This window comes from Atheta coriaria, unplaced genomic scaffold (assembly GCF_025399875.1).
Source record: "Atheta coriaria isolate IRGN ID8LTWV9N9 unplaced genomic scaffold, Caltech_Dcor_3.1 hic_scaffold_2_pilon, whole genome shotgun sequence".
NCBI lineage: Eukaryota > Metazoa > Arthropoda > Insecta > Coleoptera > Staphylinidae > Dalotia > Dalotia coriaria.
This window is the reverse complement of record NW_027045444.1, coordinates 2,464,254-2,490,128: the sequence shown is the minus strand read 5'-3', so window position 1 is coordinate 2,490,128 and position 25,875 is coordinate 2,464,254. Positions and strand designations below refer to the sequence as shown.

The following is a 25,875-nucleotide window of genomic DNA, read 5'->3' as shown; positions in this document are numbered from 1 at the left end:
ATTCAAATCAGTCAAGGCCATTGAAACATCATCATTCAAACTACCTCCTTCATTATCTTCAGACACAGATTCCTTTGGAGTAGTTTCCGATTTCAACACACTGTAACAGTTCTTCCCATCCCCGGAATGAGACCTAACCCTATTCCGAGTTTGGTTATCAAAAGAAACCTTTGGTTGTGCTGTGAGTTTATCTTTATCCAAAACAACAGATGCATGTGCATGTGATGACCTCCCATAGCTAACCCCACTCATAAAACTATTCCTACGTTTTGGGGCTTCTTCTTCCTCCTGTTCAATATCTTCACATCTATGGGCATGTAGGACATTATTTTCGTAAACTTTACTCTGTGCCAAAGCCTCCTGAAGAACATGTTCTAACTCCTGTCGGATATCTGTATCCCTTTTTGATTTCCTCAGGGTTTTATCCAGTTTAATAACCTCCATCTTCACCATCTCCACATGTTTCTTCTTTAGGACCTTGGGATCAGTAACGAAGACCTGATCATCAGAAGCTGAACACATTTCTAAGTATCTTGTATTGTTAGCCTTTTTCAGTTGGTTATAACTTGCTTCCATGGAAGTCCTCGCAGAAGAGTCACTCTGCATAGACCTATTCTGCGTGGTGTTATTAATGGGCTTCACATTAACATTCGGAGTCATCACAGGAGTCTGACCTGATGTCCCCATATACTGATCAAACCTCTTAGAAGACGACTTATTAGATTTTTCTTGAACTCCTGAAGTTTTAGGAGTAGCAGGAAAAGTAACACCAAAAGACTTCACAGGATTCAACAGGACCTTTGTATAATGATTCTTCAAAGTCTGCACTCCAGAATCACTCTCTTCAGCATGTCTGGAGTACGGTGACATGGAAGTAGGTTTAGGGCAAGTAACACGACTTCTAGGTTCCTCTTTTAATTCTGTGATTTTGTAATCAATGGGTCTGACGAATTCCCTCGCAGTTTCATTACGGGTTTTGGTGATGCTAATAGTCTCACTTTGACTGACCTGACTCCCTGAAGAAGCCTTGGAAGAAGCAATGGATTTAACATCCTCATCATCATCAGGCACCTTAAAAGCAGCCTTTGACCTTGGAGATTGTTTCGCAGTAGGCATCTCACCATGAAACCCTTTGGAATTTAAATACTTCATCTTGGATCGTTGATCTTCATCCATATTCTCATTGATGACATTGATATATTTATTTCGTAGATAATTCGCAGCAGTCTGCGGTTTGATCTGCTGACAATCTGATCCTGACATGTGAAACTGTCTGCAGAAATTCACCGAAGCATCCATTATATTATCCAACCTAATCCCAACCATTGTAGTGTTAGGTTTGGGCTCACTATTAATTGCTGGTACCCGTGGTGAGGCCAGATCACGAGTATGAAAACGTCGAAACCAACTGATCGATGACATTTTTATAGAATTTAGTATCCGAAATCAAATGAATTTGAACGATTTGGTAATAATTATCACTACCACAAATTTTTGAATTAATTAAATGCGTGCAGGGTCCACAAAAAAAAATGCGCTGAAAATTTTGACGCTCGGCAATTGCCGATGCATTTCAGGACTAAATGCTGTTTGACAGTTACCAATAAACAGCAAAACATTCAAATCCAGGCAACTATGACTCGCCTGTGTTTATTTACAAATATTTATACGATAAAAAACAGTTTGATACAAATTATTAATTATGATATTCTTTGGAATACTCGTATACAGATGTCATTCTGTTTTCTAAAATGTTACAGCATGAGTGCTTACGTGTAAGACTAGATCTCACACTGGTCATATCATGGTCAATATCTCGCAGGTCAAAAGACGATGCAGATTTTATTTTGAGTTCTATCGCGCAGAGTTCGATGATATTCTGGACTAATGCTTCGAATGTTGTAAGATTCCTTCCGACTCTTTCTTTGTGGAGGTTATCTTTTTCATTTGGGGGTCCGATGAGGATATTCCACCAACTTTGGAAGATGTCGTCCATAATGGTTACTTTACAGTCTGCTTTTTTTCGTAGATTATCAAAATGTCTAAAGAGTAGAATGAATTCTTCAGGGATTTCGTTCAGAATCTGTTTTATTTCGGTTTTGTCTGAAAATTATTAAAAATTTAATTTTTGGCGGGAAAATATTGAAGAACACTTACTTTTACGTTCGACTAATGATTGCATATCGTAGAAATCTATAACATAACCTATTTCTTTAGTAACTTCCTGCAGGACTTGCCCGAAAACAAAAATATCAGCTTTTGCTAAATAACGCCCGAATTCTTTGGAGTTTTCTTTATTGTATTTCCTCACTAGTTTTTCTACGATACTAGCTTTGCCTTTCCCACGATAAACTCCTTTGAAATCAGGTGTAGATTCTATCTTTGATATTAGAGTCTTAATGAATTTCAAACGATTACACTGTTTATTCTCATCACATAAACCTGAAATTTAAAATTTTAAATTTTAAAAATTTACAAAAAAATTAAAAAAATTATATTTACTCATTGTTGATCCCATTTTGTTTAAGGATTCCATAGATTTAGTTAGCGATTTCATCCTGGCACGTCCCGATAGTTGTATTTGGAAGTTACCCAATTTAGCGGCTACAGTCTTTTAAATTTTCAAAATTGGTTAAAATTTTTGTAGAAACACAACAAAACACAGAAAGCTCCACCCCAATGCCGATAAATATGTTTATTTATAAATACAATGAGGATACAAAACTCTAGCACATTAACACCTATCCCACAGACATAGAAACACTACAAGCTGGTCTTCTGTAAACTCACTTGTACGTAATTCCCAGGGGGACCAAAATTCAAACCCCCAGAATTCCTAGGTTGACTTGAGTTACTCCCAATTGACGTCTTAGAACCATGGATGCTGTTATTCTTAATGTTAGTGTTAGAATCTATAGAAACCTTGGGTTTCATATAGCTCTCAACCGAAGCTTGTCTCTGAGGTATTCTGCTAGGTTTGGGAATAGGATTTACATCTACATTTACATCTACATCTTTGGTTGCTTGTTCTTTGGATAATTCTGAATATGAATGTGATTCAGAATCATTTATATCTTTGGCATTGTAAGCTCTGAGAAGCAATTCTACAACTTCATTCTTCCTCCTGGCCATGAGAACAGGATCAGAACCTTCCTCCCCGGTGATCATAGACTGACCCCAACAAATACTGATACCTTCAATGGTCATATCATTCTTATCCTGGTGAGATATCACTTTGATCAGGTGTTTCAACAGGACATCTAGAGTACACTTGTGTGATGGCAGCATAGTTTGGATAATTCTGTATATTGCTTCGTATTTCAACTCATTGAAATCATCACTTTGACATACTTCAAACATCCTCTCAAAGTGTTCGTTACTTATCAAAGGTTCTTTCAATTCTCTGATAAACAGCTTTAGTAATCCACTGGGGACATCAGGACTTGTTTGGTATTTCTCTAAACTACTCAGATTGGTCCCATGGGTTGCATTGATAGCGAAACGTATATCCTGAAGAGTAGCCAGACTTGCACTGGATCTATACAATCCCTGAGTATCTATATTTGCTGGTAACTCAACGTATTCAATACATTTCAGTACCAGACTAGGTATGGCTTGGTTGTGTTTCAGGTGTAGAGCCTGTAAAGTGTTACCGAAAACGTTTTCGTTTTTCAGAATGCCTCTGTCGAGTAAAGTGTCTCTTGCGGGACGTAGTTTAAACAGCTGCATTAAACGATTACGCATGTCTGTTTTCGCTGGTGCTGCTCGGACTGATTCTGGTGATGGGGCAGGTGAGAGTTTTTCTTTTGAATTTTTCGAATATAGATTTATACGTTTTTTATCCGGGAGGATAAGGATGTGTTCTTTGGGGCTTTTTTGTTCAATTTTACAATGTTCAAAGTCTTCTGTTAAAGTCTACAAAAAAAATTTAAAAACATAACATAACCTAATTTATAGTCTATGGTTTTTAACCTCAAAATTAACAAACCTTTATTCCTTCGCTGTTTTTATGTAAAAGTCTTCCATTTTGGTTCTCAATCACTTCGTTTTTGTTTAACTTGATCACTTGGTTATCCATTTTGTACTTTTTCACATTATGGAAGTCAAATCTAGAAAACATCATCAGATAACCAGTAAAAACGTTGATAATTATTCCTCACTTGTTATCTCTAGAGTTTGTATCCCATGATATTCCTGGACTTTGTTGTCCCAACATCATTTCCTCCCGTTTGCTATCCTTGCGTTGACTATCAACACTTCTGATTTCGTTGTCATAATTAGAAGACACCTAAAACAATAATAAATTAATTAATAACAAATAATTAACTATCAAATACATTACTTTAGTATAAAATAAATATGAAAAGTCCATATTACAACACATGCATAAATTATCCATATACATATGGAATATTATTTAAACAATAAAAAGTTATTAATGTTAATTTTCAAGTTAATTTTTTTTTTCAACACTGTGAGTTTTATTGTTCTGTTATTTGTTATAAAATCAATGTGGTCTAGGCACTCAATTAAACTGAGTTTTCAATCGACATCGACACGCCTTATCATCAACCACACCACATCACACATATAACAAATGTTATCAGTGCGCTGATAAAAATGATTAGTCACATGTACGCAATTTGTATTGCGCATAATGTTCGAATTTTACCTCAGGTTCTGGTTCATATTCACGCATTAATCTTGACATCCACATGACGACATCTATCGGCGGGAGGTTGTCACAGTCATTCTTAACCTCTTTCTCTGCATCTAAATCCTCCAACGGTAAATATTCTACTGTTTCATCAAAAGCAAACGAAACAATATTCTCCCTGGCGTTTTTAATTTCCAAATTAGAAATATTCCGATTTAAGGGTTTTGGAGGTGTAGAAGGTTTAGAAAATTTCGTCCTAGGAGCAGGAATGGGTTTATAACCTTTGAGGTTAGAAGTATTCTGTGTGTAACACTCCCAAATATTCATATAAGTATCATCTTGTGGGTTTTGTGTTTTTGGGAGAATGATAGCTCTCCTTGCATGGGATTCTACATCTGATTCTACAACTGGAATCACAGATCGCCGATTAGGTTTATCTTTATGTCTCAACTGAACAATATCAGTATTATGACTCAGGTTGAATGAATCAAGAGATTTTCCTTTTTTCAGCGGTTTCAACGCATTTCTACATCCTGCTTCACTTCCAAGTGAACACAAAGACCTCCATTCTTCACGCTTCCAATCGTCTTCATCTTGGATTGAATAAGTGTAACTATAACTATCTTCTGTTTGAAATGTAGATCCCGAACATGTAGATACAGAATCCATCTTGAAATCAGCATATAGAGAATTCACTGTGTAAGTTCCAGAAGACTGCGAGGAAGATGTAAAATCAATGGTATCATCTAAACCTCCACAGGAAACAAAAGAATATGTCGAACTCAATGACATTGTAGAATCACGCTGAGCAAAAACTTCCTGTTGTAATTTCTGTAGTTTTGGATTGTTTATTGTCGTTATGTTAACATAAACAGGTTGATTTTGTAGGTTCTGAGTCTTTTCTTCTGATTCTAATTCTACGTCACTTACATCACTTAAAAAGGCGAATTGATCAAGAGCATCTTTTACAGTTTCATCAGTTAACTGCGAATCTCTTCTTTTGGTGTTTTTGGAGTTTTCAACGTGTTGTAGATTTTCTCCAACTGAAGAAGTAAGTTGGAAATCAACTCCCCAAGCATCCCCAACACTCCAAGCTTTCTTCGCGCGTTCCTGGAGACATAACTCAGCAAAACTTTTCTTATTACCAAATTTTTTCATTGGGACACTTCTCCTGACACTTGCATTGCGTAATAACACTTGTTCAATTTCAGGTATATCAAACATTTCTTCTTTGGAGATTTTACAAAAACACTGAGAATTTTTTAGTTTTAAAGCACTTTTTTCTTCGTATATATCAAAATGTGAACGCAGGTCTTTCAGCCACGAGTAGACACTCGAAACAATCATTTCAGCATTACAAACTTGACTTAAACTATCAAACGCATACTCATACAGAAAATAATCACAAAAATGATTTAACAAAGCGTGTGTTGTAATGCTATTGTATGTTATCAACCGTCAAATGAAAATGTAGATTATTCACGCGTTTCCTGTGATAACTCGTGTTTAAAACTTTCAGTTTTTAACGAAACACTTTTTTTTAAAACACTTGACACATTTTCAACTGCACACTTAAGCTATTTATAACCGACCAACGCGTTTAATCTTCTTTTAATTTAATTTTAAACCCAAAACTTTAATTTTTTTTCTTTCATGAATATTAAATGTAAATAAATTAATTTGTTTCTCAATGCAGCTCTACAACATGACTGTTGACTTGCGGTTGACGACGATTGCGACGTTCTGCTCGTTTGATGATCTCGTTCGAAGCCACTTCAGACAGTTCCAACACTGTCTACACTATTCTTACGCGTTTTATTTACAATTACTCCCCCACTAATTCATGCCTCACACGAACTCAGCGAATGCAGCGCGTGCATTTCTTCTCTTTTCACTGCACTTTGTTTTAATTCATCGAAGAAATGACTCATTTAACGTTATGAATGTATAATAACTACGAGTACATCATATAATAACTAGTGTTTGAAGTAAATTGATGCACGTTTGTCAATGTTACTGTCTTGTTCATTACAGTGTTGAATACGGAATGCCGAATATTGAACGTTTTATATGTCGTGGAATTTTCGATAAGAATTGTGTTTTAAAACGTAAAACAACGATTGGGAATGCGTAATACGTTTCGATGACTAATTGCTTACAATCCATTTCCATTTATGTGATTGTTATTTGTATTGGAATGTTGTTAATGTTTTACTAAATAAATATTTAATTTTTCTGTGCGTAGAAAACTAAAAAATGATTTTTTGTTTGTTTTTAAGTTGTCTGTTGGATAAAATAGCTTCAATTTGGTTTTATATGTTGAATTGTAGTAATTGATCAATTTAAGCATTAATTGCACCAGCTTGATTGGATGACTAACCGCTTGACGATCCCTTTGATCAATTTCATTCAATTTAGTTTCATTCACTCGACGAGATCACGATAAAAATGTTTTTGTAACTGCTAATACCAAATTCTCTCTTTATTTATGTTTATCTATTTCGCAGTTATATTATTCATGTGTTTTGATGTGTTTATATGTGTAATTTCCGTTTGTAATTATTTTCATTCTGGATGCGACGTGATTTGTTTAGAAATGTGAAATACATATTCTATTTAATTTCGAATTTGTCTTACTCATACCATAAATCATGATGTGATGATGTTGATCTTTATTCAGGTTGGCCTGCTGATAAAAAATTATCACGAGCACTTTCAACTCACATTACAAAGTCAATAGATTATTGGTTATAGCTTTGTCTGTCAATATTGGTTCTAAATCGTTGATAAGATTAGCGGCGTAAATTTTGTTTGATTGATTTTTTTAGATTTTAGTTTTATGATTTAATTCCTGAGGAATTTTGTTTGTTTATAATGTTGTAGGTTGGTTTGGTGGTTTGTTAGTAATGCACGCAGAAAGATTCAACAAATGACTGAGCGAATAGATTGACGGCGAAAAGGGAAGCAGACCATCATCAGTCGGCAACAATTGGCAATTATCAATAACAACTAGTTCCTATGTTATTAATCTCGCTTTCAATGTGTTTAGTTTTATCAATTTAATTAAATTTCCTTTTGTTAATTGCTTGTTTATTGTTTTTGTTGCGTGGAAGTCCTTAAGTTATAAATTTGAGTATAAAAGTTTTTAGTAAATTTGAAATAACTTTTGTTATAGTTGTCGGATCTGATTTTTGTTTAAATTTTCTGAAAGATTATAAAATTTTCTTCAATTTTCATTAAGTTGTAATAGCTCAAATTGTGTATAAATATTGTAAATTATTATTTAAAACTTTCTAAATTAATTTTAAAATTAAATAAAAACTTTTTTAGAAAACACCCTGTATCTTCGGAACTAATGATTTTATCTACATTATTATTGCGTGATATTAAAGTCAATTAAATTTTCTATGAATCACTGTACTTTTGGTTATCATTGAATCAATATAACTACTGCTAAATTCACTTTGTAATCCACTTTCTTACTTTGCTGTACCAAAGTTGTCAATTTAAGAAATTTAACTGTAATTCTTCTTACAAAACTTTGAATAACTTTTCTAATAATTGTCCGATTTTAATTTTGTTTTCACTATTAGAAACACTATAAAATTTTCTTTCTTTTTTGTTAAGTTTGAATACATTAAATTGTTTATAAATAACCTAAATTGCTACTTAAAATAAAATAAATAAATTTCACATTTAAAAAAACTTGTTTTACAAAACCCTCTGTATCTTCAAAACTAATAAATATATCAACATTATTTTTACAGAATAATAAAAAGAATTAAATTCTCTAAGACATACATTACTTTTGTTTATCTTTAAATCAATATAACTACTACTAAATTAACTTTAAAATTCACTTCTTATTTTTCTAAATATTGTGTTTATAATTAACCTTTAAAACTTACCTTAAAGTCATTGAAAGTATGTCTTGCTTTACTCCTAGCCTTAAAATCCTTAAAATCCAGTTCTTTGCTCTTTTTCCTCAGATCCTGATACTTTTCGCTTGACTTCAACTCTTTGAGGACTTTCGTCCCATCGTCTGTAACAATAGTCACGTCCTGCATTGAAACACTATGTCGTCGATTATCCGCTTTGATTTTATTCTTAGACCGGAATAAACTATTGATAAATGTTTTACTCCTCGTGAGCTTTTTAGAACTTTCCATCCTATATGCTATTTGTTTTTATTAAACACACAACGTCACACAATTCACGCGCGATTGAAACCAATTGCATTTTAAACTACGCCGCCATTTTATCGCATTTTGTTTTCGATCCTTTTATCATCCTATCTAATTTAAGATGAACACGTTGATACACATTAATACACTTAATAAATTATAAATAAATGAGTATCACTCGAACGTTTCCAATGAGTTTTTATTTATTTTTAATGTTATAGTTTATTTTTGGTTTATTTTTGCATGCTTTTACTGTGTTATGGTTTCAATTGCGGAACAAGTAGCACAATATTTTCATTATCAAACCACGTTGATACTCGCGCCACAATTTTATTACTGAGTCATGCAATCTCTCATTGTTGTTCTCGTTATTATTTTTATAAAATTTGTGTAGCCTTCGGACGCGGTAAGCACGTCGCTCGGAGCCGATTGCACGAAACAATTTGTGACAAATTAAATTACCGTCGACGGAGCTGTTATCGCTGTTAGTCTTATCAGACTTAGTACTACTGATACGCTTTATCACTTTAAGCTAATGCATTACTATTGCATCTATTTTATAAACGTTTGATAGCTTTTAGTATTATTTTTTAAACTTTTTATTTTGTTTATACTAGTTTTACTTTCAGTTTTAAATTTATTATTAATATATCTACAGGTAAGTAATTATTTATATATTAGTTGATTGATAATTAAATTACACGTAGTTCTACGTTTACTAAAACAAAATTCATTTGTTTTTATGAAAGTTATTAACATTTATATATTGTTCTACTAGTATGATAGTTTTTATATGTTTAATTGTATGAAATTGTATTTAAAAACTTGTTGATTTAAATAAAAACCACATATATTGTAAGATTATTTATTTATCTATTGTATTTTATACATATTTATACTGTATTTGTCGTTTTACCATAGTTATCTTCAAAATTGTGTTAATTTTTTGAAATTTTATTAGGTTTCAGTGTTTCACTATATGCAACTAGTTGTACGCACATTTATAGTTTTTAAAAATACATCTTCTGACACTTTCTGTGGTCCTGATTAATTTACGATTATTTTTAAGCACAAATTTCGGTGTAAAATGAATTGAAAACGTCTTGTAGTAACAGGATTACAGAATATGCAAGGAGATAGGAAAAGTTTTTGAATTTCACGCTCACATGTGACATCTATAGGCAGCGGATGAAAATGTATTATTAGAAATTCATATAGGAATCGGATAAGAACTAGACAAAAACACCCTTTAACTTGTGATTAAAGGGTCCAATCTTAATTTACTCTTCTGAATTTTGTAGAAGAAAAATATGCCTTTTATATTATGTACATTTCTTCCATCTGAAGCGCTTGAAAATGCCCTTTATTTGTCAATTAATACATACTATCTTAGTGATTCTTCAGAACATGCATTGAAAATGCCCTTTATCTTGCGATTCAAGGGCTCAATCTTAATGTACTATACTGCATATTGTAGAGAATGAATGGACCTAATGTTGTCTATATAATTTTGCCCTTATAAAGTTTGGAAATGCCCTAAAAGTGACAGTAATTCTATATAACTGTTAGAAATACTTTATGAAAACACAGGGCGGAAAACTTTAATTTACTGGCTAACGAAAGGTCCAATCTCAATGCACTTTTTTGCAAATTATAGAAAAGAAATGTGTCTTTTGTTTTCTGTAAATTTTAGCTTTGTAAACTATTAGGAAATGCTCTTAATTTTGTATTACATATAGGCTATCTTTAAGATTTTTCAAAACATGTTGTGGAAAAAACTCTATATCTCCCGATTTAAGGGCTCAACTTTAATGAACTCTACTGCATTTTATAGATGAAGAGTGGACCCAATGTTTGCTGTATAGTAATGCATCCCAAAGAGCTTAGAAATGCCCTAAAAATGCTAGTAAACCTAGGAAACTTTTATAAATTATCAAAACATATGTTGGGAAACTTGATATATCTTCTGATTGAAGGGTTTTATTGTATTGTTCTTTTTTGAATGTTATAGAAGAAGAGTTTGCGCTTCGTTTGATGTATAGTTTGAGTCAATACAAGGCTTAGAAAGGCCCTAAAAATGCCTTTGAATATAGGCAATTTTGAAATTTTCAAAAACACGCATCAAAAACACCCTATATCTCGGAAATGGCTGAACCAAACTGAACCAAATCTACTTCAATTTATAGCCAGAGAGTTGCCCTTTAATTTGATATACATATTAACCGTGTAAAGGGCTTCTAAATGCCCTAAAAACGCCTTTAAATATAGGCAATTTTTGAAAACTACCAAAACACGCTTCAGAAAACACCCTGTATCTCGGAAATGGCTGGACAGAACTGAACCAAATCTACTTCAGGTTATAGCCAGAGAGTTGCCCTTTAATTTGATATACATATCAACCGTGTGAAGGGCTTCTAAGTGCCCTTAAATCGATGTTAAACTTTGACAATTTTTGCACTTTTTATAGGTTTTCGTTAAAAAACTCAGTATTTCTAATAGTTTTATGCTTTTCTATTAATTATATAACATTACAGTCCATTTAAACCTATAAAAAGTAGTTTTTAAACAAAATTTTAAATCCGCCAAAGTTGCGAATTCGTTCGAAAATCCATTGAAATCTGATGAAACATCTCAGCCTCCTCGCACATTCTGTTCTCCTAATGACTCAAGTCGGATTTTCAGTCGATTTCGTATCGAAAATCGAGACGAAATTGAAGTAAAATTTGCTTGTAGTATTAGGAGAGCAGAATGTGTGAGGAGGCTGAAATAATTTGGCGCGTTTTGAACAGAATTCAAAATATTTACAGATTTGAATTTTCAAACAGGCGGGGACAAAAATGATTTGGCGGGATTTTCAAAAAACATAAACGAGATTTTTTACTTTATTTATTTTTAAAATTAAAACTAAATTTCCTGAAAACGAGAAAAGTAAAAGGAGACATTAGGAAATAAAAAAAATCGATTTAAAAGATTCAAAGTTCTTTAATGCTTTAATCAATTACATATGAAAATCAATTGGAATCATATTGAAGAAAAATCAATTAGTAAATAGTCGTAATTTTCGAAAACAGCAAGTTGTCGACAAAATAAAATATACAACTCATTTGATTTGTGTCCACCTCGTCAGATACATAATTAAACCACCTGCAACAAGAAAGCACACAATTAGCACAATCCAGCAGCGAATAGAAGCGAGAGCACTAGCTGAGACAGCACTCCACGGAGCAGTCTCGACTAAAAGAGGCTTCAGACTGATAACAGTCTTAATAGCGAGTACAAAAAAGGCTCTCCGCATGTGTTTGCTTTACAACTAGAGATAACAACACACAAACCAGGTCTCAATCAACAAAAAACTAGGAACAGAGTATGCAAATGAGCGAATAAATAGGCGTGAGACAATGATGGATGAGTGTGAAAATCAAACACAACGCAGCCATAGACATGTAGTATGTACAGATTCGGTGCATGCATCAATTATGTTATCACGAACAAAGAAATCGGGAAGTAAATCAATTAATAGTCATCAATCATCAGCTAGAACACAGTTAATCTTGTTCGTCGTGAATGTCTTTTTGTGTTTGTTGTTTTCATTTCTTTTAAACAACAAAAGGGGCAAAATATTGAGGGGATATTGATGAGTCAAAAGAATGGACTTTCAAACACAAAGTATCGTGGTGTGTCGCAATCGTTGGAGAGAACTAAAATTATTCGAATATAAAAAGAAAAATGAGTAAATAAATAAAGCCACAAGTACCTTCGTCCTCATCATCATCATCATCAAGTTCACAGACTTAGAGCAATTTACTTGTCGTTTTTTTGTTCTGGGGGCAAAATCTGACTGCGCGCATGCCTTATCCTACTTAATCCTGCACATTATCCTTCCGTACGTCCCACCACACGCCTCCTTCGGGGGCATCCTCTCCCTCCGCGCTCCTGTTTCCTGTCCGCCTTTCGCGTCCGCTCACTTCATCCAGAGTCCTTAGTCCTGGCCTCATCCTACGCATCCCTAAGTCCCACGAAGTCCTTTTTCGGGCCGGCGACTTTCGTGTACGTTTTTTTTTTATAAATTAGGTTTAAATTCGTGTAACTGTGTGTCTGATGCTTTTTAAGGTGTCTTTATGTGATTGAATTTTATTTGAGTTACGAAAATCGGGTCCTACACAGAGTTTTGATCCTGGTCTAGGTTCTCCACGATGAAGTGATTACGATCTGAGCGAGCGCCGGACGCAGAAGAGAGCAACGCGTGTCCGAGTTTTTTGTTATCCTAATCCTGACCATCCACGCAATTCCTTTCTCCCCCACAAGTTTACAGCCGCAAATCCTCTTGCGCGCGCGTCGCGCAAGCTTTCCGTTTTCATCCTGCCAATCGTGTTTTACTTTATTGCATTTTGTTTTGAACGGTTTATTATTCAATTCCGACATTGTGAATGGCAAGAACGACAACAGAAAAGAAATACATTATTAGTTTTCAATGTGCAGCAATTTGAACATAAAATCAGCATAAATTTACTAAATATTTCATTATTTTTTTTAATCAATTTGGTCCTAAATTTTGCTATATTTTTTTTGTTTGGTTTTCTAATTGCAAAAATTCATTACCACTTGGAATGCTTGAGTTTTAGTATAAAACTAATATACATCATACAATAAAAATCTGCAGTCTTTGTGTCAAAAACTTAAGTAAGTCTCATTCTAGTAAATTATTATTCCCTAATTAGGCTCACCACAAATTTAAGATAATTGTGCTTAGTGCAAAAAAATAATTACTTTGAACTTTTTACGATAGATTCTAGACAGTGTCGGCTGAGCAGCATGGTGAAGCCTAATCGGGCAATCCAACAATCACGATAAAAATACATACGTTAATCTCTCGTCGCTTTTGCGGCGATGGACGCGTTCGCTTAAGAGCGAGAGCGGCTACGCGAATAGCTGCGCTTCACGGGGCTGTAAGTTGGTGAGCCTCGTCGTCTCGGAGAAAAGGAGCGACTTCTTGATCGTCCTCCAGACTTCCTCTCTGATGCACCGCGATCTTCTTTTACTCTAATGTATGATACTTCTCCCTGCACAAGTAAAACATCAAATATTATAAAGGTAAAGATGTCAGCTTTTTATAATAATAAAGATTTATACTCACCTCATGTGATCTAAACCTTGAATCATCCAACTTCTTAATTGCATACTTCATATCCTCATACCTCAAGAATTCAACCACACCAGACCCATCCTTGAATGCATCAGCAAAGCAAACATCACCAGCCTCTCTCATGTGATCCTTCAAATCCTGCCAAGATCCAGAAGGTGGCAATCCAGTGACCAGAACACGGAATTGTGAGCGTCTGGCTGGCGGTCCGCGGGATGACCGACCGCGATCACCGCCGCCGCCTCCTCCGCCACCACCACCGCCTCCGCGACCACCGCGGAATCCACCTGGGCCACCACCTCTTGGGAATTCTACTCTAAGGCGATATCCATCATAGTCGTATCCATCTCTGGCATGAACTGCATCGTCCGCATCACTGTATAAAACAAACGATCGATGTGTTAGAGACCTTGAAAGGTTAGAATAAACGCAGGCAAATGTGACTTACCGGGCATCTTCAAACTCCACGAAAGCAAACGGCGGGCCGCGTCGATTCTTCAAATCAACAAACAATACTTTACCGAATTTATAGAACAGATCCTGAATGTCCTTGCTGCGTATGTCTGGCGGCAAGTTGCCCACGTAGATTCTACAATCGCTGCGACTGTGCGACATTATCTCTCGATGTGTAAGTTTGATAAAAGAGCAGCTAACGCACAGAAAAGTCGTCGTAAAATGGCGTCACCGCTTGTTTTTCTTGGCCGAGGTGCTATCGCGCAGGGCTACCAACCTGAAAAACAAAAATGTCCCTAGATTTAATTTTAAAAACGCCAACAAGCATAGGCAACTTAATATACATATTTTGTTTACAGTAAACAAATTATATTATAAACACATTTTCCTAACTAAATTCAAATCACTACAAGACGAATATTAATAATTAACAACAAGCAATAATTAATTTGTCCTTTTATTAATACTTTCTTTTACTTTGGCACTTTTCTAAACGTTCCAATTAGTATTGGAACCTATGTAAGAATTGTGAGTATATCAAGTTTTCAACTATGATTATGTTTTAGGTTTTTTTGTTATCATTCTTCATCATTTTGCTAACGTGCTAAGTTAATTTTAGCTAGTACAAACAAGTTTAAAATCTATGTAGATAAACAAAGTGTAATAACAATATATATAAAAACAATATGACCTCAAACATTAAAATTACATTAAAGCTAAAATCAAATGGCGTAATTGGTAAAATATTCAAGCCACAATATCTCATTAATCTCATCAATCAAGTAAAAATATAAAAAATATTGGATAATATAAGGAAGCACAACAATTTCTACATTCTTTGATAATAAATCCTCAACAAAGATATTCTAATATCGCTATGACTATAAAAAGCATAAATTTGCTTTTGATCCCTAAGTGTCTCGATTATTAAGTCATTTCTCAACGAGTAAAGTTAATTTTCGATTCCTTTCGCTTCTAATTTCGAGTCGCTGCTTTACTTTACTTGATTTGCAGCACTTTGATCAATAAATCCAAAGTGCTGAATATGTGTCTGATCATTCTTATTTGTTCAATATCAACATCACATTATCAGATAAAAGTCTAATGTTAAACACATGTTAACATGTCATGAGTAAACTGTCCCTAATTCGTTTTTGTTTAATGTGTTAAGATTCTACTATCTATGGTGACTTTGTGGTGTGTATCTTAAGTTTGTCTACTTAATTGTAATGGAATATTCGTGATCATCTAACGATTGGGGTTTTTGTTTCAGGTAAAGGAAAACTGTTCGAGGTTACCTGATAAGTCAAAGAGGAGAAGAGAATTCACGAGATCCGCATTAGATTGGGACTGGATCAGTGGCGGACAAAGCCATTTTTGAGAGAGTGGATAAGCTGCGCCGAGGAAAACTAGCACCGCCGCTGCTTTCGGAAAAGATCTTCCGAAAACTAATACAACAAAACAAAATCAATAGTATTTATAGCGATTAAAATAATATGTAAAAAATACTTACAACTTTTTAATCCCTGACTCTGAACTTTTCTTCCACGGTGCATCGTCTGGCTCGTATGGCAATGGACCTTGAACCGGCGCCTCGTCTTCCTCAACAGGACTGCAAATAACAACAACAAAGATAGAGTTAATTACATATTAATAATTACGCGCAACTTGCGTCAATAGACTTGAAGATAAAAAATAAACGAAATAAAACACTCACAATGCTAATGGTAACGGATTGAACATTATGCTAGTACAAGCGTCTTCAAAATACTCAAACAAACCTTTGGCTCTAAGAAAAACAATAAAAAATTAAAAACAAACAACGTAATACACAAAAAAGTGAGCAGACGTCAAAAGCAACGGTTTTGTAAGCGTTATAATTAAAACACTTAAGTGTTGTTTTGATACTCACGCCTCAGGCTCCTGTTTTTTCGGCCTGTACGTCTCCAACTCATCCTCTAGATCGCTGACTCGTGCCTTCAACTCGTTGCGCTCATTGAGAATGTCTTTCAACTCGGCGGTTGTAAATCTCGGACGATTGGGGTCATCCAAATCATAAACTGCTTTGTTGCTTGGAAAGTTGTAATCACACTAAAATATATTAATATTAATAAATAGTAAAACTTATGATATGAATATGTTATTTACTTTGACTAAATCTTCGTTTTCCTTTTGGGCCAATCCGAGCCTGGACCTCAACGCAGAAACATCTCGCTGCTGATCCTGAAGTTGAATCAAATAATCCGCTCTCTCATCACACATATTCCGAACTTGCATTTGTAGAGATTTGTGTTTGCGTCGCAAGTCTCTGCTTGTTGCGGTTAAGCGTTCGACTTGAGACTTTAACTATTAAACAAATAAATTATATTAGTATTTTATGTTTACAAAGGTTTTTTTCTGCTTACCATGTCAACATCACAGCACTTTTCCTGTAACAATTTATCCTTGAGTCTAATGTCATCTCTTTGCTTCTCGAGAGATGCCCTCAGTCTTTGCAGCATTGCTCCATCATGTGGTACATCTGATGGGCTAGTGGGTTCCTTGCTCGAAGGAACAGTCTGTTGCTCCTTAGCTAAACGCCGATTTTCATCTTGTAATTGTGAGACCAAGTTCACAAGTTCTTTGGTCTCCAGTCTCCATTGCTCTTCAATTGCCTCCAAATCCTGTTGATCAATAATTATTAAAACATGATAAATAATATAATAATATTATGTTACCTTTTCAAACTTCTCCCTGTACTCAGCCTTTTCAATCTTATCATTCTCCAACTGAGAAATCTTTGCTCTCATCTCAAACAATGCAGTGTTTTCCCTTTCATTTTTTGTTGCTAGATTTTCGAGGAGTTCTAGAGCGTTAATAACTCGCGGCATCAACGCAGTCACAGAATCCGCGCCGAATTGATCAATGATCTTCTCACACTCTTTTCCAATCTCCGACGCGATGTCGTACACGTCCACAACGGTCACCTCGCCGCCGAAGTCCTCCTCTTCCATTCTCGGGCGTTGTATGGTTTTAATTCGAGGCATTCAACAATTCGTTTCGCTTTACAGCGCCCGGAACTTTATTACTTTGCACTGATTGTTTGCTGAGTAGAGATTAGATGATCATGTTGTAGCGACTTGTAGAATGTCGGAGTTGCGGTTTTGTTATTGATCTCAAGGACCTTTAACTTTAAATGCCACCTGCTCGCGCGAGCGCAACTTTGTGACTAATCATACACACAAACACACCTGCAGCGCTTGCAGCTGTTTAGGAGTTGTAGGGATATTTTGAGATAAAAAGTTGGCTAATATTTAAATTATGAGGGATATTTTGCGTATTTTTGTTGGCAGACTTGGAATTTAAACGTAGGAACTTTGATTTTTAGAGTTGGTAACTCGAATTTTTTTGTGTAGGGAAGTTTTTGTTTTCTAAGTTGGCTGCCTGGTTTTTAAATATAGGGACTTTTGTTTTCAAGGTTGGCTGCCAGTTTATTTTTGTTTAGGGAAATTTCTGTTTTCTAAGTTGGCTAACCTGACGTTCAAATCTAGGGACTTTTGTTTTCAAGGTTGGCTGCCATTTTATTTTTAGTGTGGGGAAATTTATGTTTTCAAAGTTGGTTACCTGGTTTTCAAATCTAGGGACTTTCTTTTTGACAGCTATTTACGTTGGCACTGATTTCAAACTTAATTTAAACTTGAATAGTAACAACAAATCTAGAAACCTCATAAATTAATTGCACCATAAAATACATTCAATTGGACATATAAAAATTGTACCTGGACGGGATTACATTTCATTTTAACGTTCCCGTAACTTAAAAATCTAGGGTAATATTTACATTGTCATCCTGATTACCCTATATTTATCAGTAGGGTTTTTCAAATAAAAGTGGCAGCACTTTTGTACATGGCTGATTTTCAAATACGCAACTTCCATCCTATCGTGAAAACAATTTCCTTCAACGCAGTGAAAATGCAAATCGAAATAAACCCTCGCCCAGATCGCATAGATCTCGAAGATTATTTCATTCTACGTTTACCAGAAGAAGACGCTGCTTATCTCCGTCATCTAATCAGGACCAAACCGAAAAAAGTAAAAGGAAGTGTTACCTGAAGTTGGACGAACAATTCAAAACTGGATGGTTGCGCCTCAACAGGAAAATCCTTTCCGGACAAATGGTTCATCTACCAACGATCACGGATGTCTGTAAATCCACAAACGGCATGACCATCTACAAAACAGGCACCATCTCGCAAATGTTCGTCATCGACGGTGATAAAACTTTGTTGAACATCAAACATGATAATTGGCCGCACGGTCTTACAAAACCTTTAAAGAATGTCCGAAAACAACGATTCCGCAAGACAATGCGCAATGACGAGGATATAAAAGAAGCAAACAACATCCAAACAGAAGTTACTTGGCTTCTCCGCACCGATTACGAAGCATTACACTCTCATTACGAGATTATTTATGAAAAAGTCTATGATGAAGATGACAGTATGTTGAAAGATGTAAAGAACTGCATTAATTATTAAATTATTTAATTTTTAGTCACTGAGGAAGCATTGTTTGGTTCCATGAGCGACACAGGAGGATCAGAAGTAAGTCAATGTAGTACTCCCTTGATTAAAAAATTGTATTATTCTTTAATTTTCAGGACTCCTCCGTTTGCGGCTCGCACTACGACATTATGGACTTCAATTAATCATAACAACAACAATCATTTAAAAATATGGTACTTTAAGTTGTTTTCTGTTTCTTTTTCTTCTTTTTCTGGGGACTCTCAGATTGTGAATCTGTAGAACGTTTCTTGATTTTATGAACACCGTTTTGTATTGGTTTAGCAACAACTTCAGGTTTTTCTTCATCTTCATCTTCTGACATTGCTTCATGCCCATTTTCCTCAACAAGTTCATTCTCATTCAGTTCATCTACATCAGTCTGAACAAAATTAAACTTATCGTTTAAACCTTCAGATAAACTCTGCATACGTAAGTTACGTGCTTCTTTCTTCATCTTCTTGGCTTCTTTGTTTCCTTTTTTCTTCTCAACCTTTTCTTTATCTTCATCATCCTCGTCATCTTTATCAGCCTCCCGATTAATCAAACTCAACTTAATAGTTTTGCCTTTAATCTTTACAACGTTGGAAATTTTCAGAGCATTGCACAGTTTACTAAAAGCCGTCTTTCCATCATTAGTCAAAGCAATACCCGAGCGATATTCTCTAGCCAATTCACCAATCTTGGCCCAATCAAACACTTCAGTTTGATGACAACAATTCTTAATCGCAGCCAACAACAGAAACACACCACTAACAAACGGTTCTTTCGACGTGTACTCTTTGCGTTCTAAAAACTCAACTACATTATTATTTAGTTTGTTCTCACTCTTTGACAGTTTCTTAACAAACGTCTCTTTATTAGCAGCAATTAGACGATTGTTCAGATAGAAAATCTTCAACAATTCCAATGCTTGCCTCCTCCTGAACGGTCTAATCTCTTCATCAAAAACATAACTAACCAATGGAGCAATCAACGTAACACTTTTCTCCCAGTTAGAATTCAAAACCATCTTGAACAACACATAAGGTGTCAAACAATCACGTTTTTTAAAGTACGTATCAAGTACTTCCGTCAACAAAGCCGATATTTTCTTTGTGACTCCAACAATAGAAGAACAATTAATAATGAGCATGCAACAATCAGCGATTTTATCACCCATTTCCTGAACAATCAAGGTACTTTTTGAACCTTTATCTAGAATACTTTTCAACAAAGTATGTAGTACATTCTCATCAACTTCGTCAGTTGATGCAAACGTTTTAAGTCCTGAAAGTTTCTTCAGTGAAGATTTTATCCTATCATGAAGCGGCTTTTGATGAGCATCCTTGATGGAAAACTCTAATCCCTGAAGAAGAGGTAGCATAATCTCCAAACAATTAATCATAGAAACCTCCGGAGAATCTAGATAGATATCAATTAAGTCCATAGCACGCACTCTGAAATGCGTGAGAATTTCATCATCTTTTGATTGTTTCTTTGACTTTTTCTTTAAGTTAGGTCTATGGTTCTTGAAAGCTTCTCCTAGGGCTGTGTTTAGTTTCTCTGCTTCTGTATCTGACATATCATCGAGGTCAATACTTTCGTTGTCATCATTATCAGTTTTTAACAAGACATCCTGAATTGCTTGGCGTAGTTTATCATTCGGAGTTTCTTCATAATCGTCGTCTTCTTCCATTGATTCATCTTCATCGTCATCTTCCTCATTAGATTCATCATCATCATCCTCATTTTCCTCGTCTTCATCATCATCATCATCTGAATCTACATTCTCACTTAATGGATTAGCATCACTCTTGGGATCCAAAATGTGCAAAATCTGATGAATTGCACTTGGCGTCAAGTATTTACAGAGATGCGGAAACACTTTGTTGATAACAGACCGCAACAAATGTGAATTGTGCGATAGTAAATTCAAAAATAAGTCAACAACTACCTCAATCCAATTCACTTCTTCATCCTTTGATTTCCTTTTAGCATAACAAGTAAATAATTCATTCAACGAATCCCCAGCCAACTTAGAATCGTTAAATAATTGCAGAGACATTTGTAGGAATAACATATGAAACACCATTGTTAAATGTCCTTGTTTTTTCGCAGATTTACCTTCGATTTTGTTGATTAGTTCAAAACTTTTCTCCCAAAGTGCTTGAACCTCCTCATCCAACGGTGCCCGTAGGTTATTCATATTTTCATTTAAACTATGAACTAATTTCGACAAACAAGAAATTCCATCTTGTAGTTTACCAAATTTAAAATCCAACGCAGAGAAGAATGTATCCTTTAAACTCTTGTTTAAGTCAACTCCTATTCCTGGTCTTCTCAGAAGTGCAACTTCCATTAAAAGTTGAAGCTGTTCAACTTTCCAGTCGTGTTCAGTTCTAGCAGCTGAATGATTAATCAATTTAACAATTAGTTGTGCAGCGTAAACACGATCGAGATTCAACCAATTCTCAGTGGTTCTCTCATCCCTCTGTTTTGTCAGCTCAGCTAACATAACACCTTTGTAAATATCACACAGAGTTTTAACTCCGTCAACATCTAAAGTTGCAGTGATACTTTGCAGAACTTTATTACCGGTGATTTTCTCGAAAATAAAAATCCCAGGGTAAAACATGAGCTTTTCCATGACTTTAACTTTTATATCTGAAGAAACTTCAGGTTTCTTCGCCCAAGCCGCAGTAGCATTTAATAAATTAATGACCTCCACTTTAATTTCATCTTGTTGTTTAATCGTTGTTGCTTTGAAATGCCTCACAGTTTCAAACAGGAAGTTTTTACCAAAAACTGAAGGCATATGTCTGTGTTCTTCTAAGTTGATGACAATGTTTCGAAGCAAAACGGCGAGTACTTGATGTTTTACGTTCGTGAAGTTTTCGAAATTCACGTCAAGTTGGTTTAAGATTTTTGGTAGGTATGTTACGCTTGCAAGTTTTTTGCCGATATAAGGGTAGATTGGATGTTCAGCAATTTGCCTCAAAGGATTCACATCAAGAAGGACATTGATAAGGTGTTTCACGTTACCTTCGGAGATTATTTTCGGTGTGTTGATTAAGTTTCCAAGGAACTTCGAGTTGACGACGGTGGGAAATTGTTCTTCGCATTTGAGAAGCAAGTAAAGTTGGTCGATTGTGTAGTCAGACAGCGGTTTCTTCAACTGCGGCCGAAGGACAGGCAAAATATCCTCCGAAAATACATTTATAGTCAACTAAAACAGCAAAGAAAGTTATTTTAATGCCAATCAATCCATAATTTAAGTATTTAATAGGTAACAATTTAAATACTTACTTTTGGTAATGCATCAACTATTAAGGAGGCGGCCAAGAGCCCAAGATAGGTCTTCTTGACACTAGCATCCACCAAATGTTGAAGTAAAGTCTTCCTTTTTTCATTTTCAAGAGTGGCAAATTTACCAGCATGTAAAACAGCTCCGCAAACAAGAATCAGCCCAGTGTAAACATCAGCATTTTCCTACAAAGTAATCCAAATTCATTACTACATATTTTTTAAACGGTAATTACAAATTATAATCTTACACTTTTCAAGTTTTGTCCACTTGTTTTCAGCTCCTTGTGTATAACATCAAGAATGTTATTGATGTCAAATTTATTTGAAGTTCTCAGGAAAACATTGAGTGTTGTGTAGAAACCAATGCGTGAATTGACTTTACCAGAACCCACGCCGCGAACTAAACGTCCAATTGCATATTGTAACTCTTCGTCCTGAAAATAAACGAGCGCTTTTCTTGAAATCTGTTGGTTAAGGTTATGTCGAAAATGGCACGTGCGACTCTTACGTTTTCACTGTTTTTGCTCAAATGGCGAATGATTTGACTGCCACTCTTGAGTCGAATCTTCTGCTCATTGCTGGTGAGCTTTCCAAAGTTATCTAGAAAGGTGTTACGCGGTTTTTTGCCGTTTATTTGCGAATTTTCTGCGACTTCTTCACTCGCTGCCATGGTCACAGCGGTGTGTGCACGCGAAGTGTAATACTTGTTGCCTAACCATGTAAACATTGACACATCGGCGCTGCCAACTGTCAAACAAAAAATGTCCCTAGATTTGAAATGTTGTTATGGCATTTTTATTTATTTATTTAATAAAAATGATAGATAATAACATAATTATGGTCAGTTTTGTCAAATAAACTGACAAATCTTGTATGTTATTGTAAAATTGTCCTTTTAATTAAAAGTTTACAAAGCTATTATTGGCATTACTTTAAAAAACAATACAAACACAAGTATTGTTTGTGTAATTAATAAAGCGCATCGTTGCAATTAATTTGCGGCTCAATTTACTGCATGTTTTGATAAATCGGCGGAGAAAGCATTCCGAAAACAATGATAACACATGTGTAGGTTGGCTGAAGTGACGGTCGTGCGTGTATCGGGCAGGCGCGTTCCTCCAAGGTTATCAAATATGGCCGGCCGTCGTTTCGAAGAGCGCGATAACAGGTAAATGTCGCGCGAAAATTGCGAATTCATCAGTGAAAATGTGCGGCATCAGTGCGGCGGAGGCGGCGGCGAGGGCCAATCGACGGGCGTCATCACAAATACGCACAATTCCATCGGGCGTCCGTATTTTTCACGTGAAACGCCCGGCGAGCACATGCTGGACGTGCCCGAATGCGCAGCGCCGGCCCCCGGCGCGCCGCTTCCGCGCCGCACTTTGTTTACGTCCGCAAAACCACGCACCACCACTAATTGGGAGAATATGTAAAAACTATGTGATTGTTTACTTTTAGGGACTTTGGGGGCGGCGGTCGACGCCCGGGCGGGCGCAAGCCGTTCCCGACCGAGCCGCCATACACCGCCTTCCTCGGCAACCTGCCCTCAGGCCTGGTGCAGGGTGACATAAGCAAAATCTTTCCCACATCAAGCATCAAGAATGTGAGACTGGTGATGGACAAGGAGACAGATAGGTTTAAGGGTTTCTGCTATGTGGAATTTGAGTCACTGGACGACCTCAAGGAGGCGGTGGAGATGGACGGGCTGGTGGAGGTGCAGAAGCATTTGATCAAGATTGATGTGGCCGAGGGGAAGCGGAACGATCGAGGTGGTGGGTTTGATCGGGGTGGGCGCGGTGGCCGTGGCGGCGGGCGAGATGGCGGGAGTTTCACACGGGGGCCAAATCGTTCCGGTGGTGAACCGCATCGTGGTGGCGGTGGCGCAGGTTTTAACGACGACTATGATCGGCGGGACGGTGGTAGAGCAAGGGGTAGTTTTACTGGTAAGACAATCAAATCAATTAAACATTATTATAAACAAAACATAATCATGTAATTAATTTGTCTAGATCGTGATCGTGGTGGCCACAGAGGAAACTATGGTAATTTCGGTGAGGATGGTGGCGGCGGTCGTTGGGGTGGTGGTGGACCAGGTGCCGGTGGACCCGGTGGTCCTGGTGGTGCGCCGCGTGGTTTCGGCAGGGACGGCCGGCGGCCGGAGCGAAAATCTTTCTCAGAAGATTTGCCAAGCACAACGCCCGGTAAGTAATCAAACATCATCCTCATCCCCAAACAATAAACACAAATAATACAATAAATGATGTGTGATTATTGCAGATGTTTCAAATCGAAAACGACTGCAATTGAAACCGCGTACGGTGGCAGAGCCGGTGAACCAGATGGCGGAAACTTCCCAGACGTCGACGATTTTCGGCGGCGCCAAGCCGCGCGACGAGAAGTTGGAATAAGTCGCGGATCTCTCGCCCTCCCCCAAAAACTCTACTAATAATTTTTCTTCGCGAACATGAACTAAACCAGTACCAGTACGCCAGCGCGCTCGATCCGATTTTTCATATATTTCTAATCATTTTCTAATATATTTTGCCCCCGACTTTCAATCTTCGCAAGCAATCTGCACAATCATTTAATATTGTAAAAACTATAACATCAACAACAAAACAACCATTTCTAATGTAGCTTAAGATTAAGCTGATTATGTATGTAAGGGGAAACTCTACTCTTAAGTTCTCTCGATGGATATACATAGATAATTAGTGACTTGATGCGGATTGATGATGAAGAAGAAGAGGAAAAGAACATTTTGCAACTTTGTACTTTCGATTACGAATGGGAGATGTTGGATCGAATTAATCGCGAACGGTTTAGTTTAGTTTCTGTTTGTAACTAATGTAATTAACGCTGCGACGTTTTGCATCGCAACTTTGCAAACTATTTTTCAGAAGCGAGTCGGAGTTTAAATTTCTTTTCGCGAGCGCGGCGCGACTCTGCTCCACGATTATTAAATTATTTCGAATTGGAGCGCGGGTCGCCTGGCTCGCTTTGTATTTGTAAGGATTATTTTATCGCAACTTGTTTTTGTATGATAATGGAACAATTTTTGATGAATTGTAATGACAAATATAGTTTTGACTGATTACTGCTGATTTTCCTGATCGTTTGTTGGCGATTGTTCGCGTATGAAGCACTTTTGTCATTACAATTTCGTCGCGTTTAGTTTTTAATGAAATTTTTGTTTTTCTTTTCTTATTAATAAGAATTTTGAATAAAATTAAAATAAGATTCAAAGATATGATCATGCTACACTTGCATGTACATTTTTTTACATGCAGGAGTGTGTAATATACATAATTATTACATATTATTATTGTTTTACTGCAAATTCCCAAACAAATAACTTGCTAATTAAAAATTAGTGTCAAAAATTTTGTTTGCATTTCTAGGGATATTTTGTGTTGAAAATTTTAGGTTACAAACCTGTCAACGTGATTCCCCTACTAAATTTAAATCAAAAAAGCTTATTTATTTCACTTAAACTGCCGATTTAAACCTTCTTATCACTATTTAATCAAATAAAAGTTTAAATTTATCTTAATTTATTATAAAATTAATAAATGTTTACTAAAAATCACAAAATAAAAATTTTAAAAT

At 35.9% G+C, this 25,875-nt stretch overlaps 6 protein-coding genes across 9 annotated transcripts; 2 read left to right on the top strand and 4 right to left on the bottom strand.

The window, feature by feature from the left end:
* Positions 1-1,618: 1,618 nt before the first annotated feature.
* Positions 1,619-9,280, bottom strand: LOC135803403 (rho GTPase-activating protein 15-like). Of its 2 annotated transcripts, none has more exons than XM_065317004.1 (7): positions 8,566-9,280; positions 4,161-4,288; positions 3,989-4,109; positions 2,791-3,915; positions 2,503-2,611; positions 2,158-2,442; positions 1,619-2,103 (listed from the first exon to the last, which is right to left on the bottom strand). In XM_065317004.1, the coding sequence occupies exons 1-7, from the start codon at positions 8,824-8,826 to the stop codon at positions 1,697-1,699; spliced, it is 2,436 nt and encodes an 811-aa protein (XP_065173076.1). In that variant the 5' UTR covers positions 8,827-9,280; the 3' UTR covers positions 1,619-1,696. The 2 variants fall into 2 exon arrangements, with proteins under 2 accessions (XP_065173076.1, XP_065173075.1); XM_065317003.1 differs by lacking the exon at positions 8,566-9,280 and adding an exon at positions 4,673-6,862.
* A 2,523-nt stretch (positions 9,281-11,803) lies between these two features.
* Positions 11,804-14,679, bottom strand: SF2 (splicing factor 2). 2 transcript variants are annotated; one of them, XR_010550422.1, is made up of 5 exons: positions 14,430-14,679; positions 13,976-14,357; positions 13,703-13,901; positions 12,596-13,217; positions 11,804-11,985 (listed from the first exon to the last, which is right to left on the bottom strand). XR_010550422.1 is itself a non-coding variant. In XM_065315167.1 (4 exons), the coding sequence occupies exons 1-3, from the start codon at positions 14,594-14,596 to the stop codon at positions 13,743-13,745; spliced, it is 708 nt and encodes a 235-aa protein (XP_065171239.1). In that variant the 5' UTR covers positions 14,597-14,678; the 3' UTR covers positions 11,804-11,985; positions 13,703-13,742. The 2 variants fall into 2 exon arrangements, 1 of the variants encoding a protein (XP_065171239.1); XM_065315167.1 differs by lacking the exon at positions 12,596-13,217 and having other exon boundaries at positions 14,430-14,678.
* Positions 14,680-14,873: 194 nt separating this feature from the next.
* On the bottom strand, positions 14,874-17,658 carry Rilpl (Rab interacting lysosomal protein like). 2 transcript variants are annotated; one of them, XM_065315670.1, is made up of 7 exons: positions 17,152-17,658; positions 16,840-17,097; positions 16,583-16,780; positions 16,347-16,525; positions 16,152-16,223; positions 15,948-16,046; positions 14,874-15,882 (listed from the first exon to the last, which is right to left on the bottom strand). In XM_065315670.1, exons 1-7 carry the CDS (start codon positions 17,458-17,460, stop codon positions 15,774-15,776), a joined length of 1,224 nt encoding a protein of 407 aa, XP_065171742.1. In that variant the 5' UTR covers positions 17,461-17,658; the 3' UTR covers positions 14,874-15,773. The 2 variants fall into 2 exon arrangements, with proteins under 2 accessions (XP_065171742.1, XP_065171750.1); XM_065315678.1 differs by lacking the exon at positions 16,152-16,223 and having other exon boundaries at positions 17,152-17,657.
* A 647-nt stretch (positions 17,659-18,305) lies between these two features.
* Positions 18,306-19,198, top strand: LOC135801528 (transcription initiation factor TFIID subunit 7-like). Its single transcript, XM_065315056.1, is given in 4 exon segments — positions 18,306-18,506; positions 18,509-18,916; positions 18,971-19,020; positions 19,077-19,198. Coding segments are annotated over 4 exon segments (690 nt in total). The 5' UTR covers positions 18,306-18,322; the 3' UTR covers positions 19,125-19,198.
* On the bottom strand, positions 19,042-22,974 carry LOC135801521 (myb-binding protein 1A). The gene is made up of 4 exons (XM_065315046.1): positions 22,775-22,974; positions 22,515-22,700; positions 22,267-22,449; positions 19,042-22,186 (listed from the first exon to the last, which is right to left on the bottom strand). The coding sequence occupies exons 1-4, from the start codon at positions 22,934-22,936 to the stop codon at positions 19,160-19,162; spliced, it is 3,558 nt and encodes a 1,185-aa protein (XP_065171118.1). The 5' UTR covers positions 22,937-22,974; the 3' UTR covers positions 19,042-19,159.
* A 229-nt stretch (positions 22,975-23,203) lies between these two features.
* LOC135802699 (eukaryotic translation initiation factor 4H-like) lies at positions 23,204-25,363 on the top strand. Its single transcript, XM_065316314.1, has 4 exons — positions 23,204-23,434; positions 23,725-24,209; positions 24,276-24,467; positions 24,544-25,363. Exons 1-4 carry the CDS (start codon positions 23,331-23,333, stop codon positions 24,672-24,674), a joined length of 912 nt encoding a protein of 303 aa, XP_065172386.1. The 5' UTR covers positions 23,204-23,330; the 3' UTR covers positions 24,675-25,363.
* Positions 25,364-25,875: the final 512 nt, after the last annotated feature.